General features: G+C 38.1%; 5 protein-coding genes and 1 non-coding gene across 16 annotated transcripts; 3 read left to right on the top strand and 3 right to left on the bottom strand.

Moving 5' to 3' along the window:
- Positions 1–476: 476 nt before the first annotated feature.
- LOC122022317 (uncharacterized protein ycf45-like) lies at positions 477–6,025 on the bottom strand. Of its 2 annotated transcripts, XM_042580283.1 has the most exons (10): positions 5,767–6,025; positions 4,596–4,658; positions 4,367–4,444; positions 4,181–4,256; positions 4,036–4,102; positions 2,483–2,555; positions 2,103–2,387; positions 1,442–1,585; positions 870–920; positions 477–757 (listed from the first exon to the last, which is right to left on the bottom strand). In XM_042580283.1, exons 1-10 carry the CDS (start codon positions 5,965–5,967, stop codon positions 686–688), a joined length of 1,110 nt encoding a protein of 369 aa, XP_042436217.1. In that variant the 5' UTR covers positions 5,968–6,025; the 3' UTR covers positions 477–685. The 2 variants fall into 2 exon arrangements, with proteins under 2 accessions (XP_042436217.1, XP_042436216.1); XM_042580282.1 differs by having other exon boundaries at positions 4,036–4,256.
- Positions 6,026–6,192: 167 nt separating this feature from the next.
- On the top strand, positions 6,193–11,134 carry LOC122022315 (protein FAR1-RELATED SEQUENCE 5-like). Of its 6 annotated transcripts, none has more exons than XR_006122935.1 (5): positions 6,193–6,419; positions 7,127–9,369; positions 9,446–9,527; positions 10,502–10,632; positions 10,752–11,134. XR_006122935.1 is itself a non-coding variant. In XM_042580280.1 (5 exons), exons 2-4 carry the CDS (start codon positions 7,155–7,157, stop codon positions 10,606–10,608), a joined length of 2,457 nt encoding a protein of 818 aa, XP_042436214.1. In that variant the 5' UTR covers positions 6,193–6,419; positions 7,127–7,154; the 3' UTR covers positions 10,609–10,632; positions 10,752–11,134. The 6 variants fall into 6 exon arrangements, 5 of the variants coding, with proteins under 5 accessions (XP_042436214.1, XP_042436215.1, XP_042436211.1 ...); XM_042580280.1 differs by having other exon boundaries at positions 9,446–9,580; XM_042580281.1 differs by lacking the exon at positions 10,752–11,134 and adding an exon at positions 9,640–9,702 and having other exon boundaries at positions 10,502–10,631.
- A 125-nt stretch (positions 11,135–11,259) lies between these two features.
- On the bottom strand, positions 11,260–11,333 carry TRNAV-AAC. Its single transcript has one exon. It is a non-coding gene; the product is annotated as a tRNA-Val (tRNA).
- Positions 11,334–11,596: 263 nt separating this feature from the next.
- Positions 11,597–15,478, top strand: LOC122024421. Of its 2 annotated transcripts, none has more exons than XM_042583045.1 (5): positions 11,597–11,809; positions 12,927–13,711; positions 14,343–14,683; positions 14,982–15,051; positions 15,119–15,478. In XM_042583045.1, the coding sequence occupies exons 2-5, from the start codon at positions 13,059–13,061 to the stop codon at positions 15,180–15,182; spliced, it is 1,128 nt and encodes a 375-aa protein (XP_042438979.1). In that variant the 5' UTR covers positions 11,597–11,809; positions 12,927–13,058; the 3' UTR covers positions 15,183–15,478. The 2 variants fall into 2 exon arrangements, with proteins under 2 accessions (XP_042438979.1, XP_042438978.1); XM_042583044.1 differs by having other exon boundaries at positions 11,597–11,835.
- Positions 15,479–16,224: 746 nt separating this feature from the next.
- LOC122023732 (auxin response factor 7-like) lies at positions 16,225–21,911 on the top strand. 4 transcript variants are annotated; one of them, XM_042582023.1, is made up of 15 exons: positions 16,225–16,401; positions 16,500–17,174; positions 17,688–17,803; positions 17,887–17,982; positions 18,083–18,139; positions 18,325–18,477; positions 18,558–18,642; positions 19,145–19,235; positions 19,339–19,503; positions 19,809–19,928; positions 19,998–20,073; positions 20,210–20,378; positions 20,579–21,075; positions 21,223–21,413; positions 21,490–21,911. In XM_042582023.1, the coding sequence occupies exons 2-15, from the start codon at positions 17,138–17,140 to the stop codon at positions 21,683–21,685; spliced, it is 2,049 nt and encodes a 682-aa protein (XP_042437957.1). In that variant the 5' UTR covers positions 16,225–16,401; positions 16,500–17,137; the 3' UTR covers positions 21,686–21,911. The 4 variants fall into 4 exon arrangements, with proteins under 4 accessions (XP_042437957.1, XP_042437956.1, XP_042437955.1 ...); XM_042582022.1 differs by having other exon boundaries at positions 16,497–17,174; XM_042582021.1 differs by having other exon boundaries at positions 16,225–17,174.
- On the bottom strand, positions 21,902–22,909 carry LOC122023118 (phytolongin Phyl1.1-like). Its single transcript, XM_042581206.1, has 2 exons — positions 22,347–22,909; positions 21,902–21,995 (listed from the first exon to the last, which is right to left on the bottom strand). The coding sequence occupies exons 1-2, from the start codon at positions 22,907–22,909 to the stop codon at positions 21,902–21,904; spliced, it is 657 nt and encodes a 218-aa protein (XP_042437140.1).
- Positions 22,910–23,072: the final 163 nt, after the last annotated feature.

The raw sequence follows: 23,072 nt of genomic DNA, 5'->3' as shown, positions 1-23,072 counted from the left end.
TTTAGTAACTATTATAATGTGTTTAATATGAGTTTAAGGTTTAAAATTTAGAACATATGAACACTATTATATTAAAATATTATTTATAAATTTGAGAAAAATATTTAAATTTTATTTAAATAATTATAAAAACTATTTTAATATAATATTTTTTAAATATCCTAAACTTAGATTCTAAATTCACACTACAGATGTTATAGAATTTACATAAAATATGTTATAGCATATTTTAACAGCTACCGAATAGTTTAAATACATTATAAAAAATACCTGACAATTATTGCACGTTTGAAAAGTTATCCAATGACTTTACTACACGCTGGATCAAGAGATAATTTTGAAATAAAATTATACGAGAAACAACCATTTAATTTTTTTAAAAATAATTTTATAAATCTGAGACACCTTTTGATTTTCGCCCTTATTTAAATGGAAAATAACAAGAATTTTGAACCCAGTGAGGAAACAAACAAAGGTTATCCCAAATTCAAATGAAAATGAAAATCAAAATTAAGCACAAAATAAGTAACCTTTATACACATCATCATCATCGACCATCGATAACAATCAAATCTTTATCCTACTACTAAGATCATTTTTTATTTGTCCATACTTGTGCACAATTAGCCATTATCCCTAGTTTGGACAACATGCTCTAGCAATACACAACGATGCTTGAGAGGCATTATATACCATCTCCTTCGTATGTTTTCCATCTCTCTACAACAACTTTGAACTCATCATCTCTCTTCCTTATCTGAAAACCAAAAGGATGTTTGCTGGTGATCCCAAACACATCACGGCAGGAAGAGTATTGTAACTATACCGAAAAACAAAAGCTTTTGTTGGTTTTTTTATTGAGCTTTTACCTCGACCAATGGCTTCTTGCCGACAAGCAACATATCGACACTTCTTTCTGTCTGTGGAACCAAGAACCGTGAGTCATTATATGCTTCAACATTGACAAAGCATCTAAGGGTGCGCATTAGAAAGGAAGACTAGAGAAAAATATAACAGGCATACAGATTATGATTTAAATTTTCTTTAGAAAGTTATGTTTGGTTCACTTTGGAAAATTACAAACGAATGCTCCTGGTTTGCTTTGAAAGTTTGCTTAGTAGTAACCCTGCCAACCGAGGTATTCTAAGCTCTATCTCAATACAAGTCCTACAAGAGACAGTTTAACAAGATCTCGGCAACAAGGCAGTCGCACTAAGTCAACATTTCTACTAAGTTTTCTATCTTTGGAAACAATTAAATAAGCACAGTAAAGACTACATGAAACCTATGGTCATACAGAAAACCTAAAGCATCGATTCGCCTGGCACCTTACAAATCGTTTTCTGTTCCTATAGTTCTATGTCCACACATTCAAATTTGATGCAATATGTTTATTCACAAAGAAAGTGCTTGGCAAGATTGTCTAGGGGAAAGGGTTTACCCGATGAGTGACCCAGTAGTTTCTCTCCCTCATTTCAATCAGGAATGGAAATGTTGGTGGAGCTTTCCTCTCAAGAATGCTCTTTTGACTACATCTAGCTCTTGCCTCATCGTCTCCTAGTGTTACTGTTTCCACTCCGCCGACCTGAAAAGGAATAGAAGCAATTAAGCAAACCAAGTAAAAAGAGACCAAAGAACAAAGCTAAGAGAAAATTACACAAACGAAACTAGAAAAACTAACAAAGGACAAGCCAGATAGTATTGCAGTCATGTTGCCTTGAGACAAACTTATTTGAGCTTGCCAGTTCGGTTCAAATCTGAGTGATCTCACAGAACTGGCATATGAGCTTCTGTTGGTAATGCCCACACAATTTGAACAAGGACTTCAACAAATCCAATAAGCACAGCAATACAAGCAAAGATGATGTAATAAAAGATTGTCGATATTATGCTAGCTAGTGCCATCTTTGCTTGTCATACAGATTAAATCTTTCTCTCGCACAACAGTTTCATAAATATATCTTCACTGTGGAATATGGGTAGAATTTAATACACATTGAAAGTAAAGCAGCACAAGGTTCACTAAGGTCTAATATATGTAACATTCTCCAAGGTCTATAAGCAATGTTATCACATTTAAATTAAACTTTAGTACTTCGTACCAAATCAGATAGTGTAGGATTCTTTATTATATTTGCCAATCTGTCTCCATGAGCAGTACCAATAAGCATGACTCCTCTTTCTGCAATCGAGCGACAAGCAAGTGCTTCTGCTTCTGTACCAATTTCATCAACGATAACCACCTCAGGCATGTGATTCTCAACTGCTTCAATCATGACCCTGTGCTGCATTGATGGTTCTCGAACTTGCATTCTCCTTGCACCACCTATTGCTACATGTGGAATATCGCCATCACCTCCAATCTCATTGCTGGTGTCCACAATTACCTATCCTAATCATCAACCAAGTGATGAAAAACTTGACCCAATATGCAATGGATATGGAATTTTTATCAAGCACATGAAAAGCAAGTAAGACATACCACTCTCTTGTGGAGTTCATCAGCTAAGACACGCGCAATCTCTCGCATGACAGTAGTCTTACCAACTCCAGGTCTGTATAATAGAAAATTAAGGATAGCAATCATGTTAATTTGCATTTCCAGTATCATTCAAGAACCAGCTGATGCAGTTCAATATGCTTTTAGAAAAATTCATTTTAAATTAAAAAATTTCTAAATGCTTTTAATTTTCAAGATTTGTTAAAATGTTTAATATAGGTTAAGAGTTAAAATCAGACCCTTTATTTTTTTAATTATAATTTCAAAGATAAAATAGATTTTTTTTCTTAAATGACTGGTGTTATTTTGAGAATATAAAAGGTTCAGTTAATAATATTATTTCCCTCCTCATTTGTTAAGAACTGAATTTTGGTAGCACAATTTGTTTGTGCTGCATCAAGTTGTATACTATCATGGCATGACTTTTATTGAAGAACGAGTGTGATTTGTCAAATTCACACACTTAGTGGACCCGTAGAACATATTAGTGGAATTACCACAATATCAGCAATTGTTACATCCCAGAACCTACCGAATATTGGTCTCAATTGAAATGTTAATGTAAAGAAACATACATTCCACCATTTTAACAATCGACGAATTTATAATGCTAAAATATATACTTACATGTAGAATACCCATCATAATTTGAAAATTTATGCAGGAAATGTGATATTAGCAAAGAACGTAGGTTGTGATTCGTTAATACTTAGACTAGAAATCCCCAAGAAATGCAAGTTATTTTCATTTACTTTGGTAGTAGAGAATGCTTGGAGTCAAATTATCCTTGATCGGGAAGAATGATGAGGTTCAAAATTTAGAGATCAGTTTCAAAATTTCATTTTAAATTTTAAAGTTTAAAAATTCTATATGTTTTTAATTTACGAGAGTTGTTAAAAAGTTTATTATGGGTTATATATATATAAAATTAACTCTCTATATAAGCTAGTTATTATTTTAGAGATAAAATAATTTTTTTCTTGAATGACTTGGTCTAATTTTGAGTCTATGGAGGTGGGATCCCATATATTTGATCATTCTTTTAGTTAACACTATTATTTTTCTTCCTTGTTCATTGAGAATTGAGTTTTAATAGCATGATTTGTCTGTGTTGCATTACCAACCCATACATATTGATGTATCAAAAGAGTTTTATCAGGTAATATTACCTAGTAAATGCTCTCATGACATGTAAGGAATGATTATATTCTATCTATCCTGAAAGAATCATAATAATATAGCTGGCATGTTAATCCATCCCGCTAAAAGATTCTTTTAGGTCTTCTATTCTTCTCTATTTTATTGTATTGTTTTGACCTTCTCCTTTGTGAGAACAATTAGTTCCTAGTTATAGGGATGTTATTTCTTTCACCTTCACTTGATCAACTCTCACTTTTCATAATTGAAATTTTAATTAGTTTGAAGGAAATAGCATGCAAACACTGCCAAAGTTTAATGCAAATTGCATAAACATTCTTTACCTTAGCACTTCTCTTCCTAACTTGACTATCTTACTCTAAAGACGAAATAAATACCTTCCTAAGAAGAGGATGCTCTCTTTGTACTCCAGGAGATCACGCACCATGTCAACATGACCACTAACTGCTCGACCAACTCTACATGTCAATCCAACAATGAGTCCTTTTCTACTCCTTATTGCAGATATCCTATGTAATGTACCTTCGACGCCAGCTCTGTTGTCTCCTCCAAATTCTCCAACCACATTTTGTGCTTCTTTCAACTCCTCCAGTGAAATCTTGCACATGGAGCATAAGGGAATTTAAGTCATGCATAACAGAGTATTAGAATATAATATAAAAAAACTAGCATGTAGCAAAAAAAGAATTGATGAGTTACTAATATCACCTCTTTGTCTCTTAGATACTTCCCACCGGGTTCTCCAAGGTAACGTGCTTCAGGTCGGCGACCCAAATCCAATATAACCTATTACAAAATGGGTAGAACAAAATTCAATATAAGCAACTCTGCGGTTGTTCTAAAAGTCCCAAAGAAAAATTATTACATAATGAACAAAATTTAACACAAAGACAACTGACAAGTGATATAATGGTCTAGGTGAAGAATGCACTGTTACCTCTAAGAGTTGATCTCTTCTTGGCTCATTTTGCAGTTTTTCTCGCAAATCTCTAGGTAAAACCTGAAAAATATGAGCCACAGAGTGCTTATTCTTGCAAAACAATAATAAATGTAAACTAAAGTTCATGATTGTCACACGATTTAATCTAGAATTCTATATCAGAGCTAAAGACCTTATACATAACTCTGAGAAGATTTAAATAAGATAAACCGCCGTAAATGTGATTGTTAGACATTTGACTAGGTTATGCTGGATATCTGACCAATAAACTTCCAATAAGGTTAGATCAAACATGTTCATAAACAGTGTCAGAACAGTCAGGACTAAGCGTGTTTATAACTATTGTCAATTACAGTTAAATTAACCGATTAACAAATGCCATTTAGTAAAAATATTCTATAAAGCCAATGGAATCAAGCAATATAAGCAACTATTAATGATGCAAGCACATAGACATATACTAACGCTAAGGGCATCTCCAATGGTTAAAACTCTAAATGAGTTTTTTTCAAGATCTCAATATGCCACATCAACAATATGAAAGCTCATTGAAACATTTTCAATGGTTAAAGCTCTAAATGAGCTTTCTTATGATCCATGTCATAGCATGAGTTGCATGGCTTCATGCATATTGCATCAATTGACACAAAAGAGCAGGTTTGCGTTTTCACTACTGCTCTTAAACTACAAACCTCAAACCTCACCTCTATAATGGTTCAAGACTTTTTATTCAACTTTTTTGATTTTATAAACCTCTCATAAACCTTGCATTGGAGATGCCCTTACAACTTTTCAAATCCCTCTTCCTTGGAAGATCCTCTATTAAAGTCCATGCAGTAAATGAAGTTTCCATTCAACTTCGGAAACCTCTCTCTTTTTACTCAGATTCTTATTTCGCTAGAGTGTCGGACTGCAACCTTCCGGGTCGATTTTTTTCGGCATCCTCAAATCACCTCCGATAAACTCAGCATCCTTCCACCTTTTCTGCAGGACCAGCACAACCCTAACATCATCGATAATCTAAATTTCCAGACTTCTAATCTAACATAAAGGTTAAATTTTTCGTACGCACTTTCAGAGCTCGATCCTTCATAGTTGTCTTCGCTACCCCTTTCTTAAACGCAAGATCGAAAAGGCAAAAAAATCGTGTAGGAAGAGAAAAAATGACCTGCAGAAGAGCCTTGAGATCGTCCTCGACCACCACGAATCCATCCTCTGTGGCTCCGGGAACCGAAAAACGTCGAACTCGAAGATGATTTCTCTGCGGAGTAGGCCAGAAGAGGGATAGATGTGGCCTAGTAGAACAGTGCACGGAATCGAAGCGATTGGTATGGAATCGAGGAGGAGGATGAAGTGAGAGCATGCCCATTTCTTGGCTGCTCGAGAAAGGAGCCAAGGGATGCGGCTGCGTCCGCGAATGCGTGGGGCGGAAGATATTTTTCAAGGGGTAATTTTACGAAATACCTCAACAATTAACAAAAATGTGCTAATTCACTCCAAAATTGATCAAATTTATAATTTACAAAACGAAAATTGGACAATATACCGGATATTTGTAGAGGATATAACGGCCGTTATCTTCATCGCAGATAGGAGAATCCACGTGGCTTGTGATGCGCCGCATTCCGATGCGAGGAGGCGACACTTCGCACGCGTCCTGAGGCAGGGTAAGCTAGCACCAAATGCTGCGTCGGTCGCAGCAACCTCCGATCAATCCAGCGCCGGCGCCGACGATCCCGCTCGGTCGTCCATCTCCCTTTGTACCTTCCCCGACCCTAATCCGGTCTCCCCTCTTGCGGCTCGAGGCGGTGGCGATCGCCGGTAACTGCGCTGTGTCATCCTCGCAAAATTAGGGTTTTTTTTTGTGAGGCTGAAAAAGCATTTTCCAGGAATTTTTTTTTCCCGATTTACTTGTATTTTATAGTATTTGATTCGTCAACGAATCTAGTGGTTCATCTTTGCATACTGCTAAATGTTTCTCCCTAAAGGTGGCGCTCAGGTTTGAACGTCTAAACCCTACTAGACCCCAGTGTGCCATTCAGTAAGGAAAAGTTACAGAATCATCTCAAGTTTTATTCGCGCAGAGAGAATTTTAGTTGGGTAAGAGTAGGAGTGAGTAATGACGAGTGGAAGCACAATTGATTACGTTCGAGAGTTAACTCCAAATTTCCTACAATTTTTTCTTTGTTTTTTTTGCCTTTTCTTTCTAATGACGTAAAGTTTATACACTAACGTAACTACTTAAAGTGGGCATTTTCGTAATATTGAATCTTACTGAAAGTTCCATAAGCACCTCTGGATTAGTAAAAACTAGAGAGTAGAGAGTCTTTTGTTTGCTATATAAATTTAACTATGATACATTGGATGGTGAAAATTTCTCCATGGTGGTTCATTTTAATCTAGTAATTAATCTTGTCGTAGCGCTGTTGTGTTAGTGTTAGGCTAAATAATTGTGTGATCACTATTTTTATTTTCTGTGTGTGTTCATCATTTCCTGTAGGGTTCTTATCTATGTATCTGATCCACAGCTAGATTCGAATAGTGTGTTCCTCTCAAATGATGGATCATGTAAAGCAAGCAGAACATGCTAGAGAAGAGGATAAATCTGCAAATGGATTCACTAGAGATGATGATATTGTTGCAGATGATGAGCTTCATAACAGAAAAGCCCCACATGAGGTGATTAGGAAAGAAAAGGAGCAATTAGGTGAAATTATCTCAAAAGATAAATTGGAGCCAAGAGTGGGAATGGAGTTTGATGATGATGAGCTAGCATACCAGTTTTATAATGAATATGCAAGACGGGTTGGGTTTAGTATTCGGAAGCAACATTTGACCAAAAACAAATGTGGTCAGGTTACATTTCGCAGATTTGTTTGCTACAGAGAAGGTTATTACAGAAACCGTCCCTTTGATAAAGATGCGAAGATTCTGAGAACAGATGGAAGAACTGGTTGCAATGCACACATAGGTATCAAACGCTTAAAAAGTGGAAAATTTTGTGTCCACCGTTTTGAGCCAGAGCACAATCATGAACTTGCATCATCCAAAAAGGTTCACTTGCTAAGATCACAAAGGCAGGCAGATGAGTCTCAAAATTCCAGAGCACATTCTGCAATCCTGACTGGAATTTCACCCAAGCCAACTCTAGATCTGTTATCTAACAATGTTGGACCTACTCAACCCAAAAATTACTTTAATGGGTTCCGTCAACACGAAATGAAGTTAGGAGATGCAGGAGCAATAATGCACTATTTACAGAAGATGGCTGCTGAAGACCAAAGGTTTTTCTCGGCCATTCAACTTGATATGGGAGATCAAATAACAAATGTGCTTTGGGCAGATTCAAGATCAAAGATTGATTATGAACACTTTGGCGACATTCTGTGTCTCGATGTGACATATAAACCAAATGGATATGATAGGCCATTTGTACAATTCCTTGGGGTGAACCATCACATACAAACTGTCATTTTTGGTGCAGCTTTTCTGTATGCTGATACAGTTGAATCTTTAAAATGGTTGTTTGAAACCTTTAAGGAGGCAATGAATGGAAAGGCACCTCAACTAATTCTAACAGATGAAGATGCTGCCATTGTCAAAGCAATAGAAGAAACCTGGCCAAACACAACATATCGGCGCTGTGCTTGGCATATATATGTGAATGCAGTTAAGAACCTGAATTATGTTTTTCAGGCCACCCCGAGTTTTGCAAATGATTTTGGCAAATGTATCTATGACTGTGAAGATGAGGATGAATTTCTAACAGAATGGCAAAGGATGTTGACACAGTATAATCTCACCAGTAATGCATGGTTATCCAAACTTTTTGAAGATAGGAGAAAGTGGGGATTGATTTATGGAAGGGACTCATTCTCTGCTGACATCAAAAGTGCCCTGAGAAGTGAGCACATGCACCCCATTTTGAAAACACACCTAAATGCTGAGAAAGATCTCCTTTCCTTTTTCAAGGTTTATGAGAGGCTAGTTGAAGATCGACGCTACAATGAGCTACAAGCTGATGTCCATGCTAGTCAGTCAATGCTAGAAGTTCCTCTTTCACGATTGCTGAAACAAGTAGCATCAATTTATACCCCAAAGGTATATGAGATGTTTGTGAAGGAGTTCAAGTTATATGTGGATTGTGTCATAGAGAATTGTGGGAATGATGGAAACCATTATGAAGTTACTAATCTGGAGAAACAAAGTAAAAGTTATGTTAGGTATGATTCGACAGAAGATGCACTTAAATGTAGTTGCAAGAAGTTTGAAGCCATTGGTATACTTTGCTCCCATGCTATGAAAGTTCTTGATTTTAAGAACATCAAGGAAATTCCTCAAAAGTACATCTTGAAGAGATGGAGAAAAGATGTGAAGGATGGGCTATCAATCAGCAGATATGATGGATCAAACGAAATAGATCCTACAATTGCAATTGCAAACCGTTACGCCTCTCTTGGACATGCTTATTTGCACATTGTTGCTAAGGGCTCAAAGTGCCAAGAAGCATATGACATTGCCATTGAAGAAGCACAAAAGATTTCCAACAAGGTGAATTTTGCTTTGCAAAATAGATCCCTTGAGATGAGCTCACCACAGTCCTCAGATGATCAACTTCAGGAACTGATGGTAGATGCTATTTGCCCAAATAAGGAAGACGGAAAGCTGAGAAATCAAGGGACAAATTTCTACAAGAACCCCAATAAACAACATAGGCGTCGAAAGGTTCTGATAGCAGAAGAAAGGATAACGAGGAAGAGAGAAAGAAAAGGTTGGTAAACTCATTAACGAAATTTATGAGTTACTAGATCAACAATAATACTTGATAAATCCAATTGCCATTGTAGGGCAATCTGATGATGTATTAGCTGGTTCAGGGACAAGTCCACCAGTAAGGATTCAGCCACATTTGACAGTGTCTAACAATCAGTATGATCCTTGGCCTTCTTTTAGATGTCTGTCATTGCAGTATCCTTCAACTGGTCAGGTGACATCTTGAATCGTGATATATAAACTGAGGCACTTATGTTTTTTTTCCCAGCATTTGCAAATGCCCCTCAATTTTATTAGCAAGGAGAGGAACAAAAAAATGTTGATATTTTGTGTAAGTAGTTAGCTAATTGCTATATTTTTTCTGAAGGCGATCTGATGTGCACTTCTTAAGGACTTTCTCAAGCCCCATATTATTATAGGTCATTGAATTACTTAAGGTAGTTGATTAGGGTTGTACTTGAGCAATGCTAGATGATTTGTCAAGCGAAACAAATAGTTCTCATGTAGCCCAAATATTTTACTGTTTTAGGACTTACATAAATCTATAATGTATTTGCGTCGTCTAATTGAAATACAAGATAGTTATCCTAATATGTATCAACATGGAATTACATTGAAGATGTTGCCAATCATAATAAAAGCAAAATTTTTTAAATTTTATTGATTTCTTATATGCTGGTTCTATTGCAAGATTATAATTTCTAAAATGATCTTTAATAGGAAACCTGTTAAATTGTGGATCATAGATCGTCTAAACTCTATATTTTCTACTTATGCATGTGCCTATTAAAGGATGAGCAAGAGAAGTGCTTTAAAAATTTATTATTTGCTGCATTGTTTGTTTCCTAGAATGATTGGATACAAAAGATTCACATTTGGCCACATATCTCTGTATTTCTAATCGGTTTGCCATCTCCAATAGCGTTTGCTTTGCCGTCTTTGATATTGTTCACTTTCTCTGCTACCCAATAGTTGCCTTTGAGACCCTTAAAGTGAGTTTCTTTTGCAGAAAGGATGCAATGGGCTTGAACCAATGGTTTTAAATTGCTTTATTTATAGGTTACTGTAATAAGAGTAGTTTCTGAAGCTATTCCTCAAGACAATTGATTCAAACTCTGTGTTATTGATAGGAATCTTTGATTTCCAATCCGTCGCAGCCGCCATTTGGTATTATCAATCAGCTGAACCAGAACGAGCCCACCTGTATCATGTTTTCCCAGTCACCAGCTGCGAGTAGTTTTCCGGACGAACCGTCAGAGCAGTATGTGCCTCATATTCTCGCATCCACAAGTGTAGCTTTTTTCCGTAAAAATATGCTCATTGCTACACAACTTTATGCTTGTCAATGCTATTGACTGAGTGATGCTTTCTAAATTGCAGTTGAAAATGCCGAACGACATGTACATAACGCCAGTAGGTTTCAAGAAATCATAGAGATTTCCTAACTACCCCTCTTGTTTCTTAAAGAGGAGTGCTGCGACAGTTTGACTGGATCATCGTCGACTGATGCAGACATCGGCTTTTTATCGTGACTCAGGCTTTTGTTGTAAGATAATGATGTTCCGACGAAGCTTCAGTGTCTATTGTTCAGTGAACTCATGGGACCAGCCTCTTCTTGTTCATAGTATTTTGAATTTGTATGATGTGTAGCCATTTGAAGATGTAGCTAGCCGATGGAGTTAACCGAATATAATCTTGTGCTTCAGTATAACTTTGGTTGGCAAGGCAAATTTGGCATGAATTTTTCATGCTGTTTTTTGTTCTATCATGTTTGCATTACTGGAGATTATTTGTGTAATTTCTAAAAATAAATGAGAAAAAAAAATGCTGATTTAGTTCAATGTAATGGCAGTAAGTGATTTGATTCTAAGAAATTGAGTTAAAAATTTGGCGTCGCCCGGGTTCGAACCGGAGACCTTCAGTGTGTTAGACTGACGTGATAACCAACTACACCACGACACCAATGCGTTAGTATGTTTTAGTTATTTTATTAAATATCTATTTCTCCGTTATGTTTGACCGCCAACTGACAGGTAGATTTCCGTAACTGTCGTCGAATCTTTCACGGTGCTGCTAATTTAGTACCGCTCTTTCAATCTCATCCATTGGTTCTCACATATACTAATGTAATGGTCAAAACTTTATCTTGGACAAGGGTAGTTTAGGAATTTAAATTAAAATATGCAATATATATATATATAGTTATCTCTTGCCTCGTTGAGGTCTTCCCGACGAAGCAGAGCCCTATTTCGCCTCGTTCTCGTTGTCGAGGGGAATCAACGCCGCCGCCGCGCATGGATTCTTGCAATTTGATCTCCGTTTCCGTGCCGCGCCATCTTGTTAGATTCGCCTGCCGCCCATCAGATCTGCCTTTCGTTGTCCGATCGACGCCATGGTTTCGAGAGATGCGGAACCGGGATTCGAAGTAGCGGGAGAAAGTAACCTTCAATTTCTTTCTTTAGGAGTATGTCTTCTTCTATATCGTGTTAAAATTTTTTGGAGAAATTGCAAATTGTCTTTCTGCTTTTGGATTTTCGTTATTTATGTCAAAATTGGCTCTCTTTTTTGCCCCTTTTTGCTACTTGTCAATTTTGTTACTTTATTCTATTATTAATTCTTTGTAGGATTTGTTAATTTTTGTTTGAACTAGTTTTGATGTAAAGGGGACGTCTTTTCGATTCAAGTTTTTCATAACTTCTAGAATACAAAAAGGGGGAAACAAATTCCATGTTCAGAAATTGAGTTTGTAAAATTGAAACTTTATTATTTATTTGCATCAGTTGCTATAGTGAAAAAGTGATATTCGCAGAGATGTATCACATCATGGAATGGCTTTAAAACGCAGACTCCGTTTATACAAATGAGGTAACTGGCACGAGACTGTACTGAGGAGTTTTAGTGAAAATGCGCTCTGCGTGAATGGTTAAGAACACAATTTCAACAAGATTTTAGTTCACCAATACATGAAGTTATGAAAGAAACACATGATACTCAAATAGCCTAATTGATGTAGCCCCATTAAGTGGTTGGATAAAATCATGAAAGAAAAAACATTTGTTTACATAGCATAACTAAGTTAAGCCTGCCATCACCAAATGAAATTTAATCAGGAATTTAGCTCACTGGTGGAAGAATGGAAGGTTTTGTTCTGAAGGTTCTCCAATATTCCTATGCAACAGAAAGCATTTGTTAGTGTATGGGTTATCTATGGACATTTGACTTGCAGAGTGTTACCTTTTTTTCATAACCTTATTTTGCTTCAAATGTTAGACTCTGGTATCTGTAGTATTAATATTTATTTCTTTGGTAAAATAATTTGTCTTGGTGAGGTTTGAGTCTCAAGTAGTTGAAACTACAGTACTGTAATTTGCTTATTGTCAATTTAAAAAACTCTATTATCTTCAATGCTCATCTATGTTCTTTATTTTAATTGTGATTGCTTTATTTTTTAACATCACTATAGAAAATTCCTTAGATACTGAATTATCTTCTGCTTGCCTAGTACTTATTATTGCAATTGTCAATGTGATGTTCGACTATTCTACTTGTTTTCAGATCAAAGATATTGACAAATTGAGTTGGGTTACAAAGTAGTGCAATATTCTCAAGTTAATTCATCTTACTGGGAAGAAGCGTCCAACAACTTTTTAGCATTTTCAAGATTGTGAAACATATTTTGGGTCCAATATGCAGCAGCCTAGGGTTGAAAATCCTGGTTGGGCTGCCTTTGATCGCAAGCATCGTAAAAAAGAATGTGATGGGCCTGAAGAGAATGTGGATGCCTTCCCCTCCCTCTCAAACCTACATTCTTCATTGGCAACAAAAAGTTTGATAAGTAACAACTTCAAAACCATGAAGCCCTTTACTTTTGTAATTCAACGCAATCTAGAACTCCCACCACTTGAGACTGGCTTCAAAATTGGGGCAAAAACTGATAACGTGTGCCAAAAGTATGCTGATCATCAGGTTACTGCTAAAACTCAAGGAGTTTCTTCTATGAAGCTTCTAATGGATGTCCATACTTGGGCTGATCAACAGTTGATTGAAGATGTATTATCTGCCGTTGATGATGACATAGACCAAGCTTCTGTCCTTCTTAAAGGCATGGCTTCAACTGATAGTAAAACTGAGGCAGAAGCTAGCTTTTCTGATCCAATCACTCTGATAACGAAAGACAAATGTGAAGAGGAAAGTAATTGCATCCAGAAAGACAGTCTGCTGTCAGATAATGTACATAAAGTATCTATATCAAATAAATTATTCTGTATACCAGCTGAACCTGAATGGGAAGAAGATGATGTCTACTTGAATCACCGAAAAGATGCATTGAAGATGGTGAGGTATAATATTTCAAAGGGTTGATTTTTACTGCTTGACAATGTTAATTTCATAAATGGGAATAAAGATTATGAAAGCTATGACCAGAGCTGGAAAGACCTTTGACAATATAAAAGCCAGATTGTCATTTAGAAGATAGGCATAATAACATATATGACATGGAAAAGATGCCAAATGCACTTTGGGTAGATTCCAGATACTGTAATTGATTTTGCAATTCACAGTTGATAAAAAAATTCATGTACAAATGAGTCAACCTCATCTTTGTAGTTTTGCACCTGTTTGGCTGAACAATCTAGTTGTGTGACAAAACACAAATTATTTCACTTGCATACAACTAAAAATTTTAAAATATCTAATTGCATGGAATATTTTGAGAAGGCTAAACAATTAATTGAAAGATAGGGCCATGAAATGTTCTAAGGTAGGCTTTGGCTGAGAGAACCATCCATCTACTGATTGTTGTTAGTGTTTTGTTGCATAATCTGAATAATATTTTATTTGTGTGTTCTTGTACAAGTTCTTAGAATCCCAAGGAGTTAGGATGTTTATAAGTCCATCCAAATACTCCAGGAAGTTGGCATTTTGTTATTTTACCTACCTTGTGCATCTCTAAAACAATTTTGATAACAGGGCAGCATCACAACATGTGCGGGCTGCTAGCAATGCATACTCAAGGGGTGATCACGTTTCTGCACGGCATCTTTCGGTGAAAGCTCAAGAGGAGTGGGTAGCTGCTAATAAACTGAACCACAAGGCAGCAGAAGAAATTTTGCTTGCTAGAAACAGCCAGGATGATCGGTGGAAGTTAGACTTGCATGGTCTGCATGCATCTGAAGCAGTGAAGGCACTCACTCAACATCTTCATGTACTGGAATCTGAAATCAGGAACCATCATGCTTCACCTACGCCAAATCCTTCTCTGCAAAGGCAATCAGTGTCGCAAAGGCAATCAGTATTACAAGTAATTACAGGTATGCACATTAGTTTTTGTAAAACCACTTCAGCATGTAAGCACATAAAGACACACAGAAGCTTGCAATCAATTTCCTGCCCATATTTTGGATCATGTTTTTTGCATATTGAAGTGTATATCAATGCTCCAATTCGATCCACTCATCAAATGTACCAAAATCCTGTTGTCAACTGTCATATGCGAACTGCTTCTATATCTTGCCAATCCTATTAGATTCTGTGTGACATAATAACTAAACCACTCATGCCACAGGTTCATTTTGCTTGTCTCAACTGGAAATGCTCATGTTTTTGCAGGGATAGGTAAACATAGCAGAGGACAAGCTTCACTTCCTTTGGCAATAAAAAATTTTCTCACTGAAAACAGGTGAAATAGTGGATACACAGAACTTTAATTTTCTGGTATGTTAAACATCTTTCCTACCATTGTGTAGATATCATTTCAACGAAGCACGACCCGGTGTATTTGCTGTGCATCCTAAGTTTCGCTACAAGTGACTGCCCTGATTCAATTTGCTCGGTTTACTAAAATCTTAAATCCCTTCAAGATCACTGAATGAGTTATTTTCCTTGGCATATCTGCTTGAAGCCCTTCAAGATCACTGAATGAGTTCACAACTCTCAAGTTTAGTCCTTCGTTTAGATCAATCACTCTCTAGTTGCTCACTATTCATTGGATGAACTGATTTAATCGATATAATTTTATGCCTGTTCTTCGGGTTCCTGTCAACAACTGCTGTAAAGAGTTCCAAACACATTATTTAATATTTTTTAAAACCTCCTTGTTTGTTTGACATTGCATCTTAATTAATACTGATAATTATAATAAGCCTCCAATCATTACCACTGTGCAGTATTGTTTTGGATTTTTGAGCTGACTTATAAAATTATATGATTTTGACACAAAAATAATTAAATAAATAAAGGATAAGTATCTGCATGGCTCATGATCGCCTCCCTGTTCCAATGCCAGTCGCCCACATACTCCTCTGTCCTCATGTCCAATCAAACCCTGAGAAATAAAATAAATAAATAGAAATTGAAGTACGAAAAATACCCTTCATTGGATTTATTTCAGTATAAATAATGATAATAAATAATAATAAAATATAATAATTTGCATTGTTTATCTGCCGCCTGTCGCGTTATAAATGCAGCAAACAAAGCAGCCTTCCACACGCGACCGTGTCCGTGGCATTTCCGTAGTTCCGACCAACTCCCTCGCCCGCGAACCCGGATCCGCATTTCCGGTAAGAGCCTAACGGATCACGTGCGTCGAATATGAGCGATGAATCCGTTCACGGTTCGGGTTTTGTGGGGCAACGGAAGGTGGCGCGTTGCAGTGAAGTTTCTTGCAATGCCATAGGACGCTCGCCACGTCGGCTTTCTGGGTTGGGGCCGTGAAGCATGGACGGTTGATGTTGATGATCCGGATCGGTGGCGTGTTGCTGGTAGGAGACAGCGTCGCCGGAGGGTTAGTGCAGGGTCTCGCAGGAGCAGCACGGACAAACATGTGGAAGTAATATATAAAAAAAATAGTCTCCTTTTCTTCAAGAAAGCCACCCCTTTCCATCACTCTTCTTCTTCTTCTTCGATTTCGCTCTCGCGTTTCTGGGCTCTCCAATCGCAGTTCTCTCAAAAAGGAAGAAGAAGAAAAAAGCGAATGTTCTTGATCAAATTTTACAACGGTTCGATTGTTGATTTGGAGAAGTGACAGGTTCCAAAGAGATTTTTTTTTCTTTCATTTCTTAAGACGTGATGTTGTCAGTTGAATTTCTTTCTGCTTCCATCGATATGTTCTTTCTCTGTTAGAAGGATGCTCGGAGAAACTGGAGATTTGGTGCTCGGAGTAAAATAAGCTAAGTTGGCTTTTGAGTTCGAAGAATTCCAGACTTGTTCGCCCTTTGGCGATTCAGATCTGTAATAATCATTAAGAATTTGCACCGGAGCAGGTTTCATTTCTGGCGCATAGCGTTCGGTATACACGGAAGAGGCTAAGCGGCAATTAAAAGCCGACTGCTATGGCGTTAAAGGCTGGTCCTTTCCGATTCTGAGAACGTAGAATAGGAGCAGTTTTACAGTTTCCTGCGTTTCCCCTTCTGTTGCAGTAAAATAATCAAGACTGGTTCCTCTGATAGGCTTCAGATACGAATTAGGTGTTGCATTCCCTTCGAAGTTATCCAGGTTGGCCGTGAGGGATTTATAGAGGAGGCTAGATTCGGAGCTGGAGTTAATGTCCGGATCAGCGTGCTTTTATGAGTATTTATGCCGTCTTTTATAGTTAAGGCTTGATGGAATAAGAGATCCTGACCAACTTTGTTTCTCCTCCACTTTAAACTCCTTTCCTTGTCGATGAAAGCTTTATGATGGGGTACTGAATCCAGATTGTGCATTGATCTAAAGTTCGATTCCTTTCTGATATAGCTATCGAAGATAGAGTTCGGCGTGTTCTCATGGCTGTGGCGCTTGCAAATAGCTCACCAGGTTTCGGTTAGTTTTACTCACCTGACCCAATATTTAAGTAAGCGTTATGATTGTGTTATGATTATTTCTAAGAACTAAATTTATATGGAAGGTTATCTCTTATTGTTTTCCAATTTTTTTTTCTCTCTCTTTTTTTTTTCTCTTGCTTTGGTGTTTTGGTGACGAAACCCTTCTGCAAATTAATTTTTGGTAGAACTACATAAAGTTTTGAAGTATGATTTCTAATTTTCCTTCTAATTGAATCTGTCTTTTCATCTTTCTTGCTTGATGCCAGTGGCTTTTGCTACCTTCTTATTTTACTTCTAAGTTCAATTGTACTTCATTCTGTTTATTTCTTCTGGGTAGATAGTATGCTGTTAGGGTTCCAAGATTAGTTCAATTCTCTAAAGATTTTGCTACCTCTATTTTTATTCCGATGGAAGCAATTAGTATTGGCTATAGTTGCATCATGAAGTATTCTTCCTAGTGCTACAGTTTGAACACTTTGATGATGTTGGAGTAATTTTTTCCATTCTTCAGGGACTTCTGGTGATGCATTGTATAAGGAATTATGGCATGCATGTGCTGGGCCCTTGGTTACGTTACCCCGTGAAGGAGAGCGTGTTTATTACTTTCCTCAAGGTCACATGGAGCAGGTTCTTGTAATGCTTTTAATTTTACTTTTATCTAGTTGCTTCAGTATTTCACACTGCTTTTTCTTTTCACCCTTTTGTTATAGCTGGAAGCCTCAACAAATCAAGGGCTAGACCAGCATGTGCCAGCATTCAATCTACCCTCAAAAATCCTATGCAAGGTGGTCAACGTTGTTCTTCGAGTAAGTTCTGTTTTCCATTTGGTTCCTATACTACAGCATTTAGATGCTCTTAACCTAAGTGAGTGCATTCTATTTTCATTTGGATAATTTCACAATATAGGCAGAACCAGATACAGATGAAGTTTTTGCGCAGATTACCCTCTTACCTGAATCAAATGTGAGTCTTTCTTGACTGAGTTTATGTTTTTGTAGAGAATCATACCGTGCAATGAATATAACAAGATGCATATTTTGATTCATCATAAGAGATTTTGATTTTAGTTGATTTAGTGAGTTGATTTTAGTTGCTTTAGTGCCATTATGTTTCTATTTCTTTGTTAATATTCCTACTTGTGGTTTCAGCTTGGTGAGGTCACTAGTCCGGATCCTACTCTACCTGATCCTGAAAGGCCCATGGTTCACTCCTTTTGTAAGACATTAACTGCCTCTGATACGAGCACTCATGGAGGTTTCTCAGTCCTCAGAAGGCATGCTGATGAATGCCTTCCTCCACTGGTGCGTTGCTACATTATTCATATGTCATTCATATAAACCTTATGCAGTTCTTTCTGATAATTTTGTTAAATCGTTTGTAGGAAATGTCTCAGGATCCACCTTGCCAAGAACTCATTGCCAAAGATCTTCAAGGAAATGACTGGCGATTTCGTCACATCTTTCGAGGTCTACATTATTTTCTATAAATTGCATGTTTATAATCTTTCTCTTAAACTCAAATCTTGCTTTTTCTTATAAAAAGCAAAGCATGCTTGTATATAGACATGCAGTGTTGTTTTTACAAGTATCAAGTATAGCAAACCACATTTTAGGATTAAAGTAATTTTGCTTAGTCAAAATTCTCGACTTTAGTAGGTTGTATCTTTCGAGGTCTACATCTTTTCTATAAATTGCATGTTTATAATCTTTCTCTTAAACTCAAATCTGGCTTTTTCTTATAAAAAGCAAAGCATGCTTGTATACAGACATGCAGTGTTGTTTTTACAAGTATCAAGTATAGCAAACCACATTTTAGGATTAAAGTAATTTTGCTTAGTCAAAATTCTCGACTTTAGTAGGTTGTACGTCATTCGTCACATTGACTAAATATTTTGTTATCGCATTTAACCATTTGAATTACTAGTCTCTGAAATGAAGCTTACTACTCTATTATGTACTTCTCTTCCAGGTCAACCTAAGCGCCACCTTCTTACAACTGGTTGGAGTGTATTTGTTGGTTCAAAGCGATTGGTAGCTGGTGATGCGTTTATATTTCTAAGGTCAGGAAATCGTTTGTTTAGTTGATTATGTTGACTTTAAGATGCTAAATTATAGCACTTCTAATTTCATATATGAAATGTCATCTTTGCACATTAATGGCAGAGGGGAAAACGATGAACTGCGTGTTGGTGTCAGAAGGCTCAAGAGACAGTTAAATAACATGCCATCATCTGTCATATCCAGTCATAGCATGCATCTTGGAGTTCTTGCTACAGCATCCCACGCAATCACTACGGGCACTCTTTTTTCTGTCTTCTATAAGCCACGGTAAATTGCATACTCTCTGTTGTTTTCTGCTTCCAAAAGATCTGCTAGCTTGATGTCCATGTTCTTCTTGCTATTTTTTTTTTTTGTGAATACTCCATTGCACAATTCTCTCTGTAATTTTGAACGTGTAGTGTGAAGTTTGGAATTTTTCATTTTCTTCATCTAGTTTGCTATTTTCCTTCTGTTTTCATATTCTTCATCATCTAGTTTCTAATTTCCAATACAGCTGAACTAACCCATTTATCTTAAGTATCAACTTGTATTTCTTGATCAAACAATTAATAAAGATGAGTGCAATGCTTTAGAGTAAGCCAATCTGAATTTATCGTAAGCCTGAACAAATATCTTGAGGCTAAAAACCACAAATTGTCTGTCGGGATGAGGTTCAAGATGAGATTTGAGGGTGATGAGTCTCCTGAAAGAAGGTACTGAAACAGTTTCTGGTTGATTCTGGCATTTACTATTGTTAAGCTAATTTCCACTTCATGATGCAGATTAAGTGGTACTATTGTCGGTGTAAATGAGAAGGCATTTTCTCAATGGGAAGATTCAGAATGGAGATCATTAAAGGTAAAGGCTTCCTGATTTGAGTAGTAAAAGTACGATCCTAACTGAAACTTTGTAAAATTCTTTTTTGGTTGGTGTAAAACTGCTTGTTTTACAGTTGCTGAGATCCTTTAAAAACATGTTTGTATTTTCTGATTAGGTCCGATGGGATGAGCGATTATCAGTTGCCCTTCCAGAGAGAGTGTCTCCTTGGGAATTGGAGCCATTCGTCGCAGCTATTCCTCCGATCTCCCAACCATTTCAGAGAGTCAAGCGTGCACGACCACCGGTTTCACTTCCTGTTTCATCTGATGTATCGTCTGCGTCTGGTATGGCTCTCCTTTAACTGAATCAAAGATCATTTATGAGTTTTGGTGATTTCAAATATTTCCTTTGAGCCTATTAACCTAGATGTGAATTTGTCTTCCTAGTTTTTTTTTTATTGTATCAACATTTAGGCAGTTCACATGTTGTTCGATTCCCTGCTAATAAAATTGAACGTGTTATTCTCACTGTTACTCGTATATAGGTGCATGGAAAACGCCATCCCAGACTACCCAAATGTTCTCTTTCTCAACTTCGCAAAGAGTTTCGGAGCTATATTCACCATCTAAACCAATCACTGTGTTCTCACCTGTATCTAATTCTAATTCTGTTGGACTTGAAACAAAAAATTCTCCGACCGTTGCCAGCAGCCTCATGTGCCGGCCAGTCAGACCAGAAACTCAAAGTGATGCCTTGTCGGCAAGCAGCAATAAGGAATCATGTGTTCGAAGGCAGGAGACTTACAAAGGCTGCAGGCTATTTGGTATTCACCTAACTGAAGGGCGCGGAATAGAAGTAACATCATCGGTTCCAATCGTTGCCGGAGCTGGGGCGGACAAGTCAATGACATCTTTGGAAGTAGATTCAGAGCAACAATCACAACCATCTGCTGACCAATCTGGCACACCTGCAGTCACCAGTGAGACCGATAAGTTGTGTTCGAGGGAGATGCAAACCCGGCAACTCAGGAGCTGCACCAAGGTTATGGAATTTTGTTCCTCCCAATTTGATGCCTTCTCTTGATTCCTGTATTACCATGCTTTATTGTCAATTCGAAACTCTGCTTCTTCTGCATCGACAGAAGTTTGGAGCTTAAAATCGGTAGCTGAGTCCCCTTTCTTTGTGCAGGTGCACATGCAAGGAATGGCAGTTGGCAGGGCAGTGGACTTAACCAGATTATCCGGATACGATAAACTTGTACATAAGTTAGAAGATATGTTCAGTATCAAAGGGGAGCTTACCGGTGCACTCAAAAAGTGGGTAGTCGTCTACACAGATGATGAGGACGACACAATGATGGTCGGCGATGACCCCTGGCTGTAAGGCTCCACAATTTTCTTAAATTCATTGTGCACTGTGCCGTCGTAATTTGGATTAACAAACGTCTGTATGCAGTGAGTTCTGCAACATGGTGAGGAAGATATACATCTACACAAGTGAAGAGGCCAAGAGACTCTCTCCCAAGAAGAAGTTGGCAATGATGGCTGAGGCCATCAAGCTTGGCTCAAAGAAATCCTTGCTCGATGCTGATGCGGACGCTGGTGCTGATCAGAGCAACCTCGAAGACGGCGACACTGGTGGTTATGCTTAGAATTGCTGATTTGTGCTCACTCAGTGGAAAAAACCTACCCGTTTTTGTTAGAAAGTTTGGTCACTAATTGTGTGTATCCTACTTGGTTATTAGTTTTCTTTCTGCTAGAAATGTAGAGGTGAAATGGCTTGTGCCTGAGCCATGCTGTATTAAATCACCACTTTCTTTGTTCTTGAACCTTGACGAATGGAAACGAATGGAATGGAATGCCCATCTTTATCCATAATCTTCAGTCAACTCCATGAGGTAGATTTGAATCTTTGTAATAAGAGGTAATGCAAGATGTTTGAAGGTTTCGTAAATTTCATAACTGAAAAGAAATCAAGAAATTGAGGTTTGAGAATTAATACGATAGATTATGAACAAAAATCATGTCGGATTGACGCTTTGCGGAATCGGATAGAATATGTTCATGGAGATATTTACAGCAGGTCAAATTCAACCAGCTGGTTCTGATTGAACGATATCTACAAGAAAAAAGAGACGTTTTGGGGAGGAGCAGATTCAAAAGATACATGAACAAGGTGCTTCAGATCATCGCCGGCGGTCATCAATCCGCCAAACTCGTTAAAAATTGCATCTTTTTTTTTCAGATTGAAGGCGCGAGAATGCCGACGGGAAGCATCAAGAAACGCATTGAAAACCTTCGCAGATCACTAACCAGATCGCGAACATCGCGAGACAGAGCAGCACGTCGACGGCGGCCACGATCTTCAGCTGCCGCCACCACAACTTCCGAGCGCGCTGCTGCGCCATGAGCCTCAAGCTCAAGTTCTGGCTGAGAGAAATCACGCCCCCAGCCGACCCCGGGAATTCCTCGATCTTCAGAGCCCCGTCGTCCTTCGACCCGTTCCTCGATTTATCGGCGGATCTCACCCGGAGGACCCAGTTGAGCACCTCCCCGTCGATCTTGTCCTTCCTTGGCGCATTCTTGTGGACGTCTCGGAGGCGCTCAAGGAAGGAGAGCATCTCGGCGTTGCCGGAGCCGGCGGCGTCGTCGATGGCGAAGAAGGTGAGGCCGTCGCGCATCAGGAAGCCGAACGTCTTGTTGCCTTCGGTGTGGGAGTGCCACACGTGGTATCGCTTTGCGTTGCGGAGCCAATCTTGGGCGAGCGCCCGGAGGTCCTCGCCGCCGCCATTGTAGAAGTGGACGAGATCCTGATCCTTGGAGATGCTGAAGAAGACGATATTGCCCGGCCGACGCGAATTGGGATCGGAATCCATCGCCGATGAGGAATATTGATTAGGGATTGGAGAGGAACGCTGGAACGGGCAGGAAGAGGGGAGATTCCCGGCGATCCCACGAAGAGAGGAGAACAAAAGGGATCGCTTAAGGATCGGAGCTGCCTGCGAAGCAAAGGCTGGAGAATTAACCGTTGGAAGAAAC

The sequence above is a fragment of the Zingiber officinale genome, chromosome 9B (genome assembly GCF_018446385.1).
Source record: "Zingiber officinale cultivar Zhangliang chromosome 9B, Zo_v1.1, whole genome shotgun sequence".
In the NCBI taxonomy this organism is placed as follows: domain Eukaryota; kingdom Viridiplantae; phylum Streptophyta; class Magnoliopsida; order Zingiberales; family Zingiberaceae; genus Zingiber; species Zingiber officinale.
The sequence above is the reverse complement of the archived record's forward strand: the minus strand, read 5'-3'. Positions and strand labels throughout refer to the sequence as shown.